The 13,030-nt window shown below is 29.2% G+C and overlaps 2 protein-coding genes across 2 annotated transcripts in view; one reads left to right on the forward strand and one right to left on the reverse strand.

Moving 5' to 3' along the window:
* Positions 1-11,565, forward strand: part of LOC136969961 (transmembrane protein 268) — a 364,695-nt gene extending 353,130 nt beyond the window's left edge. Inside the window, exon 10 of the transcript XR_010879898.1 lies at positions 11,555-11,565. The gene's annotated coding sequence lies outside the window, so the exon portion shown is untranslated. The remainder of the gene's footprint in view (positions 1-11,554) is intronic.
* Positions 1-13,030, reverse strand: part of Nup358 (Nucleoporin 358kD) — a 113,192-nt gene that overhangs the window by 63,434 nt on the left and 36,728 nt on the right. Inside the window, exons 8-12 of the mRNA XM_067264277.1 lie at positions 9,772-9,933; positions 9,391-9,554; positions 6,565-6,697; positions 6,329-6,497; positions 6,041-6,120 (exon numbers count right to left, since the gene is read on the reverse strand). Of these exons, the coding sequence (XP_067120378.1) occupies positions 6,041-6,120; positions 6,329-6,497; positions 6,565-6,697; positions 9,391-9,554; positions 9,772-9,933 (708 nt within the window). The remainder of the gene's footprint in view (positions 1-6,040; positions 6,121-6,328; positions 6,498-6,564; positions 6,698-9,390; positions 9,555-9,771; positions 9,934-13,030) is intronic.

A 13,030-nucleotide genomic window follows, 5' to 3' on the forward strand; every position in this document is an offset into this window, starting at 1 on the left:
AATCTGGAAAGAAGACAAATCCAGTTTATATTCTGAAACAGTTTTGGCCAAATATGTAAATATTGTCTTAAGTGATGAAATAGAGGATAGATATTCTTCAATTCTGGATTTGATTGTCATCAGCTAAATAATGTAGAATGACAACATACCTGGGAACGACAAAATTAGTCTTCAGTTTGGTTTGATAAGAACAGTACGCTGAGGACATTTCGAATATCTCATAATAATGAAGATTTAATAAAATATTGTGATTCTAAAACAATCTTTTGTTCATTATGCAAGACTAAAAAGAACTATTGGTCAAATATTAGTAGACAGTTGCAGTCTGCGCGATCTTCTATACAGTTTTGGTCTATTGTTAATAGATTTAATAGGAGGAAGAAATCCGATAATCAAATTCCTCTTCATGACTGGGAACGTTTTCTAGAATATAACTTTTGCCATCCAAGTTCTGATTCAATTCTTGATTTTGACCATGATAATGTGTCTCATATTTTAGATGATCCAATTTCACTCTCTGAGTTAAAAACTTCAATTTGCAAACTTAAAAGAAAATCAGTCCCTGGTATGGGTGGTATAAAAAATGAATTTATTATATACCTACCTGATGAAATGTGTTTAGAATTACTCAAACTCTTTAACAAGATTAAGGAAACATCGAAATTTCCTGAGCATTGGAAAAATGTGTTGTTGCAAATGATTTACAAGAAAAGAGACAAACTAAATCCTCAAAACTATCATCCAATAGCATTGTTAAATACCTTTAGAAAATTGTTCACTGGAATTTAGGCAGATTGGTTGAATCAACGGATAATAGAATTTAATGTTATCTCCCAGTTTCAAGAAGCATTTGTTAGAGGAACAGGGACCATGTACAACGTCTTTATACTTAATGGTTTAATACAGTATGTCTTGTCAAGAAAAAGACGTAAAATCTGTTCAATATTTGTGGATTTGGAAAAGGCTTTTGATAGAATCAATTTTAATATTTTATGGAAAAAGTTACATTTATTAGGAGTTTCAACTTTGTTCATTAAGCTACTAAAAAATTTATTTTGTAACAGAAGATATCATGTGAGAAGCAATCTGGCAAATACTAAAGGTGTCATTTCCGGTAGTGGGTTGCCTCAGCGGAACCTTTAAGCCCCCTGTTGTTTATATTATTTATTAATGATTTACCACAACTGTTTTCTACCTCTGAAACTTCGGAATTTGTTCTTGGAGAATCTGTTGATCTGCATTGCTTAATGTATGATGATGATGTAGTTCTGCTAGCAGATTCAAAAACAGGTTTGCAATGAAAACTTTCTCTGCTAGTTAATTATGCTAAAAGAAATGATCTTACAGTTAACTTACAAAAAACGAAAGGAATGGTTTTTTGCAACGGAGGCAGACTACTTAAATCTGATAAGATATTTGTGAATAATACTGAAATTAGTTTTGTGTCATATTTTAAGTACCTAGGAATACATTTTTCTTTGTCAGGTGTGCATAATCATCATTTCGATTTAATAGCCAAAGACATACAGAATAAGACAGGCTATATGCTTACTCTACAAAAACGAATGAAGCTAAGTTCTATAAATAGTATCTTTAAACTTTTTGACGCTTTTATTGGTTCTAAGATGACTTATTTATTCCCGGTCTGGGGACTGGAGTTTGTCTAAACTAGAAAAAATACAGATGAAATATTTTAAGAGACTTTTTAAAATAGAACGTTCAGCTTCAAGCTCAGCAGTCCGTCTTGAATTGGGAAGATCTCCATTAGAATTGAAATTTGTCAAGACTATTCTTCTGTTTTGGTCAAAAGTTGTGGAGTACGACTTGCACCAAATTACTTATAATGTTTTGCTAACAGCAGGCAAACCTAATAAGAAAAGTTGGCCTGCTTCAGTTAAGAACATTTTTGATAGCTTGGGTTACTCCTTTTTGTTTTCAACTCGATCAGCTTCATTGTTGAGAACTCACTTAAATGCTATAATTCAAACTAAGTCAGACCAGTTGTGAAATCAGGATATATTGTCCACTTCAGCTAAATGAGTTAACTTGTTTAAAACGCACCTGGGTTGGTGTACAAAAAACTACTTAAACTGTGAGACTAATTTTTCCATGAAAAGCCTCATTATGCAACTTAGACTTAATAAATTTCGGATTATGTTAAAGGGCTACCGGATAAATATATCAAAAGAAAAGTTTTGTAGTTATTGCAGTAGTAAAGAAGAAGAGAGTCTCTTAATACACTTGTTTGGACCTTGTCAAGTGACATATCAACTAAAATGTTTTGTACTAGGAGATTTCAAGTATAATCATCTGAAAAATGATGACATGTCTAAAATTACTTTATTTAAGATTTTCTCCTTCTTTTCTAAATCTTTAGAATTTTTGTATTATTTTATTATTATGTATATTAAATAACATTATGTAATTAAATAGTTCCTCCTCCATTGTAAGAAATAATTTAAATCAATAAATGTATTATTATTATTATTATTATATTATTTATTAAGAAAAAGTCAACATTAAATGATTCATCTCTTTCTAAGGTACACTTGTCTGACAACTTGGTGTTATGTTCCAGAATAAAAAGGAAAAAAAATTGTGGTCATTTATGTCTCATGCTAGAGAACAAAGAAAACAGGCTACCACAAAAAGAGATATATTATATTTGGATAAAAATGTTTATATTTATAATTTGATTACTGAAACATTGATAGAGCTGAACTCTTCCTTTTTTAGCAGTAGGAGGAGATGTTTCTCTTATTCAATGAGTCCTATGATACTTTTATTGGACCTTTGTATAATATTAATGTTTTGGCATGGAACTCTCAAAATAAAAAAAAATTCTTTTCAATATGGAGTTTTGTAATTTATTAAAGGCATATGATTTATTTTATTTTTACAAATAAACAGGAAAGTCCCAAAGGACAATTGATATCTACCCCCCAAATTAACAAATATACAAACAAATATAAATATAACAAAGGGAAAAAAATAACAATTAAATAAAATTAAAAATTGTATAATGAATATAATATTTAAGAATTCCTGAGACCTGGTTACTGAAGCTTTTTGATAGATAATTAGAGATAAAAATTATGCTTATCATTTTTGAGAAAGCTTTGCAATCAAGAATCCCTACTTGAAGACCTGCCTGTGGTCTAGTTATAGAGGTAAGACATCATTTAGGAAATACTAAATTGATTTATTCTGGGAATAATTTTACAGTAGAGCATCGATTATCCAACCCCCGATTAACTGACTCATCGGTTAACCGACCGCATTCTAGTCGGCAAATTCAAATGTCCGTTAGTGATGTGGCGCTACAATATTTGGTTATGTCTTGGCTACTTTAATATTATTTTTGTTAAATTTTTGCATGTTTTAGCTGACAGCACTGGCTCGACCATGAAAGGGAGGCTAGTATTTAAACCAGGCCTAATACACTATACTAATAATGTATTTTTTCATACTTTTCGGTTATCCGACCAACCCCAGTCCCCAATTAAGTCGGATAATCGATGCTCTACTGTATTAGTATACAGCTTAGCTTTAATTTGATTGAACCTTCATTGTTGGTGGTCTAATGATCATTTTTGTTTATTTACATCCTGATTGTTTTGAGCATATTTGTCTGAAATTGATATCCAATCTTCCAAATTCATATAATGTTGTATTCTTTGGAGATATGAATGCAGGATTAGATAAATTGATGGATTCCATTTATAGAGGCAGAAACAAAATTTATATAACAAGCAATCTTCATCAAATAAACATAATCTGCACAGGGAGACAGTAATAAAATTTGTTAAATCACAAAATTTGGTTGTTATTAATGATAGATGATGGAAAGGTCACCCAGCTAAACAGTGACCTCAGTTATATGACTCTAAAGGAACCGATGATAAAAGTAGTATAAGTGAGAGAGTTGCACAAAAAAGGGATTGACCAACTTGAATGAAAACCGTTAAAAATATAACTGTAACCCTTTCAGTATTGATTACCACAGTTAAAAGCATTATTTCTTAAATTCAAAATACAAAGTTAAATCTAGCAACATTGCTATCTATGTCACCCAGAAATTAATGTGCATATTCAAGTTTTGCTGCAAAAGTGGACCTGCAGGGCCAAACTACAGTACTGTATTTTTTCTTTATGTTAAAATCTCCATGGGGCAGAAACTGAAAGTATGTGGATTTTGAAAATTTTGTTGGCCATCCGAAGTTACTCTGACATAGAATACATGTCGGGGAAGGTCAAATTTGTCAAAATTTGAAAAATATACATGTAAATAATTGTAGACTGACACAAAATTCATACCAAAGTTATTAGTCAATAGATATCTGGCAAAAGCTTTAGGGGAATACAAAAATAGTCTGGACATACGTGACAACGGTCGCTAAAACAGGTATGACATTACCGTTTGTTTTATCTAAACATATAGCCAGCAGTCATTCTCTTTCTAAAAACAGATATTATGTCCAGTATCCTCACTGCTTTATCATCTTCACGGGCACCTGTTTGACCTATGGTAAAGTGACCCCATTCTGTTCTTGCAACTGACAATCACGAAAAAATAGGAGAAAAATACATTAGTCTGAAATATTTGTAGGGGTAAAGAACTGTGTGTGTCATTTAACTGAGTCATTCAAATGAGAGATTTTAGGCATATCTCACATAGGCTTCAGCTAGGACCAGTGAAAAGCATCTCATAACAGACTTTCTTAAATGAGAGGTGTATAAGTAAGAGGTCATTGTATATAAGTCATCTGGATGTGTCGGTTACAGACTTCTTGGTTCTGAGTATAGAGTTGACTGAAAAACTCAGTCAACTCTATACTCAGAGCCAAGAAGTCTAACCGATACATCCAGATGACTTAAATACAATGACCTCTTACATATACACCTCTCATTTAAGATTTCACAATGAATTTTTTTTATCACTATTCCAGCATCTTTTTATTTATAGTCTCTTCCAAGAGTACATGTTAATGTGAACAGAATTACATATCAATAAAATGGAACAATTACTTTGCATACATTTATAAAGTTATTTTAACTGATAAATTAATGGCTCAGAAATTTTTGTCTGACAGAAGCGACCTTAACAGCTGGTACAATTCATTAATACAAGCTTCTTTTTTTTATTTATTTATTCAGCAGAGAGAGCAGAATTTTTTAAAACATCTTATAATATAGCCAGCAGATATGATTCTGAATGCCAAGAGAAAGATAGAAAAAGGTAGCAAGTCTTGTGAAAGAGAAGAACTGATTAAGTAGATAAATATTTTAAACTGAAATGCTGGTTTTATATTGATAGTTTGTATTCTGCTAAACAGAAAAATTATCTCAAGCAGTCTACACACTCTTCTGAAGTATTCTGGAAACTGATTAACCATTTCCAAAGAAGAAACATGAAGCAAGAGAGCATTGAAAATGTCGGCAGATCATATCAACACAATTCAGAGTTGTATGGCAATTGGTTTAGTCATTCATTGTCTTAGAGTCTGATAACATACTCTGACTTAATTTTGGCTAAACCAATAGACTTTGAGAGAATATTGAAACTGTACAGGTTTAAAAAAAATGGCAGATTCCAGATTCAGATAAAATTATCTATGAATTTTTGATTCTTTGCTTACAGATTTGTGATTATATAATCAGGAGAACAGGCTTTTTTAATTTTTTATTTGATTTCAGATTTATATTCATAAATTATATTTTGTAATTGTATATAATTATATTTTGTACAAGGAGGAAATATGGCCATTAAATAATATAATCATTTCAAAATTCTCTATCATAATTTCAAGTAATTTTTCTTTTTTGTTTAATTTTAAAAATCATAAATTGTATCTTTAAGAATTAATTAAAAATATGATAATACATATTTGTAAAATTCATCTTGTAAAAATTATATAATTTAGTTATATCACTATATTATATTGAAATTTCATTATTATGTAATCTATTTTAAAAGTATTATTATGCAGAAGTAAAATAACTAACTACATAAAGATATGATAAGATTAAAATATCTCACTGTTTGTAAGCAGGTTTCTTGTTTAATTTTGGTTAACCATTTTGTTTTCTCTTCCTTACAGAGTGTCATTATGATATAACCTGTAAAAAGAATTAAACAGTTTTATAAAATAGCAGATTTACCTTGTTTTTTTTTTATTCAACCAAACCAGTTAAAACCTAAAATGTATTAACTTAAGAATGTAAATTTAGGGATGAAGAAAAGTAAAGACGAAAAATACATCTTTTATTTTAAAATAAAATATATTATGTAATTATCATAACATTGTTTTTCATAAGTTATTTTTACCTGACTGACACATTCTTTCCATTCCTTTATAATACCAGCTGGAAAATAATTGCCGATTTTTGATCTGGGAGTACCAAATATCTTGTTGCGGATCATATGGTTTAAAAGAATAGCAAATTAGAAAAAGTGCTGCCGCAAATCTACACGCTTCCTTCCAATTTCCTTGTTCCTAAATGTAACATTTTATATAATACAGTATATAAAAGGTATAGAAATAAAATATTATATAGTCATACCTTCTTTGCTCTTTTCATTAGTAATGTTGCTATTCGAAAATAAAGTTGGCCTCTCATGTGAGAAAGAAAATATTCCCAACTTTTATCATGCAGTTTTCTTAATTTCCATACTTTATATAAATGCTGATCAAATCTATAAGATTAATATAAATTTAATAAGATTAATACATTATATATAATTCTTTCCTACCTTTATATTTTTGAAAATGTAAGAAAATAATATAGCTATATATAAAAAAGTCAAGATATTATGTTTGTTAGGTAAAGGGTTATATACTGTTCGACATATCCACACCAAATTTGGCATGAATATTCTGCAACATCCTAGAAAAAATACTGTGAAGGTACCCATTCCCTCTTAACTTAAGCCCAAGCAATTTTTTGTGTTTTGCAGTTTCATTATTATAAATACTTGGGCCAATAAATGTACATTTTAGTTACTAAGACCATTATTTTAACCCCCTCTCCCAAACCAATCTTACAGATCTCCTACTCTCTCAAAAGCCCAGCATACGCAGCTAGTAATTTTACAGAAATTTAAATTTTTATAAGATAATTCATCAAATTCAATGAATAAATATGTTAAATAATTTATTTTATTCAATCATTATTAATTACTATGTTATATGATATATTTATTAAATGAAACCTATGTGAAGCAAATGTCATTTGCAGCTTAAACTAATGTAATTCTGTCTCTGTTGTTTAGAATATTTAGTACTGGTTCCAATAGAAAAGAGTTGGAATTAAATTAAAATTTTAACTTCAATGCCATTATCTGAATCTGGTCAACCAAACTAGTTTTCATTTTATTATTATTATAATAAGAAATTTCCTTTTAATCTCATTTTTTGGAAGTTACATTTCTGACAACAAAGGGTCAAGTTGTCATAAGATTTGTTCCAGAACATAAAAGTAAATGTTAAAAAAATGATCATTTTGATGGACTGTCTTCAATTTTAATTAGTATGAAAATTGAAAATGGGCAAATATCATTTTCTCGAATTTGAATATTCAACTATCTTGAATAATCCAAACACTTAGTGAACTTAATTACCTTATATAACTTATTTAATATTTATTATTTAACTTATTTCACTATATTTATAAATCAATAAAGTAAAAGGAAAAATAATTTACTAAATTTTAAGAAATGAAACTTCAAACTTTTAATTTTCACTTTTAAAGTAGCTTCTTTTTTTAGATATTCTTTCTCAACTACAACACATTAACAAATAACTATTCATGTTCTCGCCTACTGCAGATTTTTATTTAAGAAAACAAGAATCTGAAAACGTTTACAATCTAACCTGCTTCTTTTTCTGTCACAACTTAAACCACAGGTGCTAAAGAGGCTCTGTCTGTATGTAGTGACAGATACAAGGAGATATTGTTAACACACACACACACAAAAAAAATTTAAAGTTTATTTGTTTGAACTTCAAAACATTTTTTAAAACATTTATGATAGCAAATATAGTATAATACAATCATTTTGCTAGTTTTAATAAAAGGTACTTCTTAATTATTCAAATATTTTTAATTTTCGAGTGGTCTCCCCTTTGTTTGTGTCTGGATCCACCATGATTTTTCTCTGGTCTCCAGTATCAGTGCCATATGTGTGTGGTACAATATTGGAAATATTCACAGTATTCAAATTAAATTTCTTTTATCAACACAATATTCAAGATCTCATATACAATTTCATATTAGAGTATTTGAGTATTCGCAGATAGTATTTGCCCATCTCTAATGAAACTTATCATTCAGAAAATTTTATCATTTTTAAACTTTTATAATACATTCATTGAAAATTCGAAATATAGTCTTGTCAGAAGCAAAATAAATTTTTTAATTAAAAATATTGTAATAACGAATGATGTAACTGAACTTCAAAATAAATTTTCATTATTCTAATATATTTTTAAAACTGAGAAACTTTGTTTAAACACTGATTTTATGTAAAAGTCTTTCATGGTAAACATAACCATACATAACAAATAGTGAATAAATTAATAAATAACAATGTTTCAATAACAAAGTTTACTAGAGATGTTGTCAATCAGATTGAAAAAACTCACTTTGGAATTAATAAGTGATAAGATATATTACTGAAAATAAAGAAAATGATGATAAAAATAGTTAATAAATACATTTTGTATTCAAGAAAAAATAAAAATTATTAAATACATTGGAAATTTCAAACTGGTTTAACAATATTTTAAAACTATTAAGCTTACGTAAGACTGTGCTTATAAACCTAATGCAGAGATAACCCATCTTTTCTGATGTAATTGCAGTTATTCAATAAAAGATGTTTCATTTCTTTAAATTGCTTTTTTTAAATATTTCAATAAACAAAAATTATTTTAAAAAACAGCTGAGCAAATTAATTTTATAAAATGAGACAGGAAATAAACTAATAAGATGAAAGGATATGATTAGAAATAATTACTACCTTCAAAAACTCTAAGTACCAACTAACTTCAAATGCTTCTTAATATTTTTGAAAATGTTACATGCCATTAGTAAATGTCATAATTTTTAGTGATTAAAGAAAGGATTGTCTCTCTCCTTGTCTGTCTCATATAAGTAAAATTTATTAATTTCTCTTGATTAAAATCAAACAACAACAACATCTTAACATATGGCTAAAATTTATAGGATGGACTTGAAATAATAAAAATAACAAATGATAGACTTTCAAGATGATATTGATGTCAATAACTACCCATTTGATTATCATTGCTATTAGTCTTGAGTTAAACTTGAAATTTCCAACATAACTTTTGGAGAAATGTCCTGTGTATTCTGCAATATACTTACATATTTAAATTGCATGCAGCATTACATACTCCATTTTTTTGACCTAAATTTTCAATAAATGTGGATGGTTCTGCCAAAGTTAAGCCAACAAGATGATCCCATATGGTAAGTAAATGAAAATAAAATTCGTCATCTAACTCAACATCAGGTTCTTCTTGATAAGCCTAAAAATATCAGTTTTAAATTCCAAATTTCAAAAATAAAAAACAACAGAATTATAATGAAAAAAAACCTAAAAATTTCCAAACAATTTATGCATTAAAAGATATTGGAATAAAAATATATAAATGATCAAAAGTGTTAATTTCACACAAACTACTGTGAATATTCATTAAATAAACAAATTTTAAAATACTAGATAACTATAAAAATAGACAATACCTCAAATATTTCTGTAAGACAGTCATACCAATCAATGTTATTTGGATATGGAATTTTACTTTCAATTTTCAGTGCATATTTGAAAGCTTCTTTTACACGTTCGGTATCTATGTATAGTTTTAATAATTTTATATGAAGTGTAACATCTTTTGGGCGAGCTGCCTGTAAATATATTAATAAAAAATATATATTTTCAGCATAAATAACTAAAATCTTCTTATATTAGTGTATTATTATTAATAATAAACAAAATTTTAAAAATGATGACTACTATATAAAATTTTTTCTATTTAAATGTAATTTAAATTATTTTAGTACAATATGTTCTTAGTATTTTTTAAGACAAAATAGTAGAAGTACTTTTATAAGTTGAACAAATATAATAATAATGTAAAATTTAGAGCATTATATTGTTGTTAATATAAAAATAAAGTAAAACAAAAGCCTATACTAAGGTTAGATTTCTGAAGATACCAGCACATATCAATATAAAGACAAAATATATTTGGAATGAATAGCATTAAAATAAAAAAAAAATGTGTCTAGTGCCACATACACACACATTATATTATTCTTCAAAACAAATTAGTAGAGTCAAATAAACCAAACTTTTCAATTTGCATGACTTAAGTGGATGGGAGTCTCATTTCTAATTTGGTAACAGTTCAAGGTAGTACACATGCATCATTTGTTTTTCCCTTCACCATTACATGACAAGTGTTTGATTTTAAGTTCTGTCATAGGAAATAAGTGAATAAAAACAACACATTTGGAGCAGCAGAAAAATCATCAAATTTTGTGTCAAACAGCAGAAAATATTCATTGAAACTCTAAGCATAATAAAAGAGCCCTAAGATAAGAAAGTGTAGTCTCAAACACACGTTTATAACTGGCATATATCAAAATGGCAAATATCCCCATTGTAGGAGATCTGCCACTTCAAGAAATGATTAGCAGAATACGAGAACAAATCAGAAAAAGATTACAGACAAATGATACATAATCTGGAGTTTTTAAGTTTTTAGACTTTCTCATAGGTCTGAGCATTCCATACTCAGTAAAGATTTGAATGTGCAATAAATCCACCAGCACATTGTCTCTAAAGCTCTGAGGGAACATCAATGCAAAAATCAAGCCCTGGTAAGTGGGGAATTGAACAACATTACTCACCACAATCGTCACAATTCATCAGATGAATAGGGTAATCACATGGTGACAAAACATGGTGTTACCTTTATGATCCCCAGAATCTTCCACGTGGAAGTCACGAATGTCCCCCATGTCAGAAGAAATTTAAGCAGGAAAAGTAATGTTAATCTATTTTTATATCCAAGGTTTAGTGCTTCATTCCTGGAAAGTATGCTGTGAATAAAAAAATGTATTTAGAAATTCTGAAATAGCTACATGACTCTGTATGCTGGAATAGCCTGCCCTGTGGCAATGAAAGAACTGGATTTTGCACAATAATGCTCTTGTGCATCGGTCATTTTTTGTCATGAAATATCTGATAAAAACCAGTATGCCAATCCTTCCACAACCACCTTACCTGATCTTGCTCCCCTGCTGACTTTTACCTGTTTCCAAAGATAAAAGAGGAATTGAAAGATCAAAGATTCAGGTTCATATCAGAGATGGAAAATACAGCAACATGAGCTCATATCTGCAAGAATAGTTTCTAGGACTGTTATGAGAAGTGATATGGACATTGGCAAAAATGCACAACTATAGGAGCTTACTTTAACCCCTTAACGACCATTGACGTGCATAGACGTCCAAATCCGAGATAACTCGGACAAAATTTTATAGCGTTACAAAAAAACGGTACTTTGGGACCCGAAAAAAAATTTTTTGATCTTTGGAATGTTTTCTAAGTCTCCAAATTTTTTGAAAAATTTTTACCCGCGCGAAAAAATTTTATTGCGATTTTAATTAACCTTTAATGACCGTAATTAACGCTTAATTGTTTTTTTATGGGATTTTTTTATGGAACTTCATTCATCCTTCTAAACTTCTAGTGCGTCGATTTTACTTCGGTAAAGTTATTTAAAGCTATTTTCTGATGTCAAAAACAACATCCAATAGTTTTTTAATTTTTTTAATTAATAGATTTTTTTATAATTACGTTTAATTAAGTCGGGGGGGTCGGAAATATCAATTAAAATCGTAATTAAAAAAAAATATTTAGAAATATACCACCATCTAGTATTCACCCTACTTTTTACCCTTCTCCTCCCGAGAGTTTCATGAGAATGTCCCGCGAAAGACGACACCAGCTGTTCTCAAGGTCATCCAGCTGTGTAAACAATGACTCATCAGTGTCAGATTTCGCGGATAGGCGAGAAAAAGGAAATTGTACTTTGAAGCTTTTTCTTCAAAATTAACACATTTCTTTCGTTTTTTTTTCGTTTTTATTATTTTTTAATTATTTTTAATTATTCTTAATCATTAATTTCAATTTTAACGGGGAAAATAGGGGAATTAAGGAGTTAAAGATATGATGTAACAGCATTGTGTTGAGTAATAAAAACTGTGCAAAAAGTTTGGTTTACTTTTTACTCTATCTCATATACATGAATTAATATCACATTTAATCTGTAATAAAATATAGATGGGCATAACTGCCTTGAGAAAGATCTTGGAAATGAATTATTACAGTCAACTGAATCATAAATTACCATATTCTGATAGATTACAAGATCCTCAGAATTATTTTTTAAACAAGTAAAACGGCAAAGCCATATTTGGGACAAGACTTTGTCTTGGAGACTCACTACTAAGCGGGATCACTTCAATGCTCATGGCAGGTCTCGTTCTCATTCTCCAATCATCTTTGGTATCACTGGTTTTGAGCGCGGCATTCAAACTTCACCAGCCACAGCCACAGCCACGACCACAAGGCTGTGGCCGGTGGTCGTGGCTGTGGCTGGATTGTGGTAATCGCATTTTTAGTGAAATTAACCTATCAAATGTTGAAATTTCTCTCCATTGCATGACACCCCAGGTTGAATTTTTGTCAATGCAAAAATTTCCCATTTTTGAAAAAAATAATGATGGCTATTGTATCATTCGCAATTGTTTTTTTATTTTGCACCATCAAAATATATATATTAATAAATGTAAAAAGAAAAAATAATTATATTTCGGAAGTTAGTTTTTAATATAAAATTATAACGATGCGCCATCTAGTTTCAAAAAGTTCCAATGATGAAATGCGATATCTCCAGTCAACCGGTCAAGGTTAGCACGTGGTAACCAGAAA

The sequence above is a fragment of the Centruroides vittatus genome, unplaced genomic scaffold (genome assembly GCF_030686945.1).
Source record: "Centruroides vittatus isolate TY-2023 unplaced genomic scaffold, ASM3068694v2 contig_1832, whole genome shotgun sequence".
NCBI lineage: Eukaryota > Metazoa > Arthropoda > Arachnida > Scorpiones > Buthidae > Centruroides > Centruroides vittatus.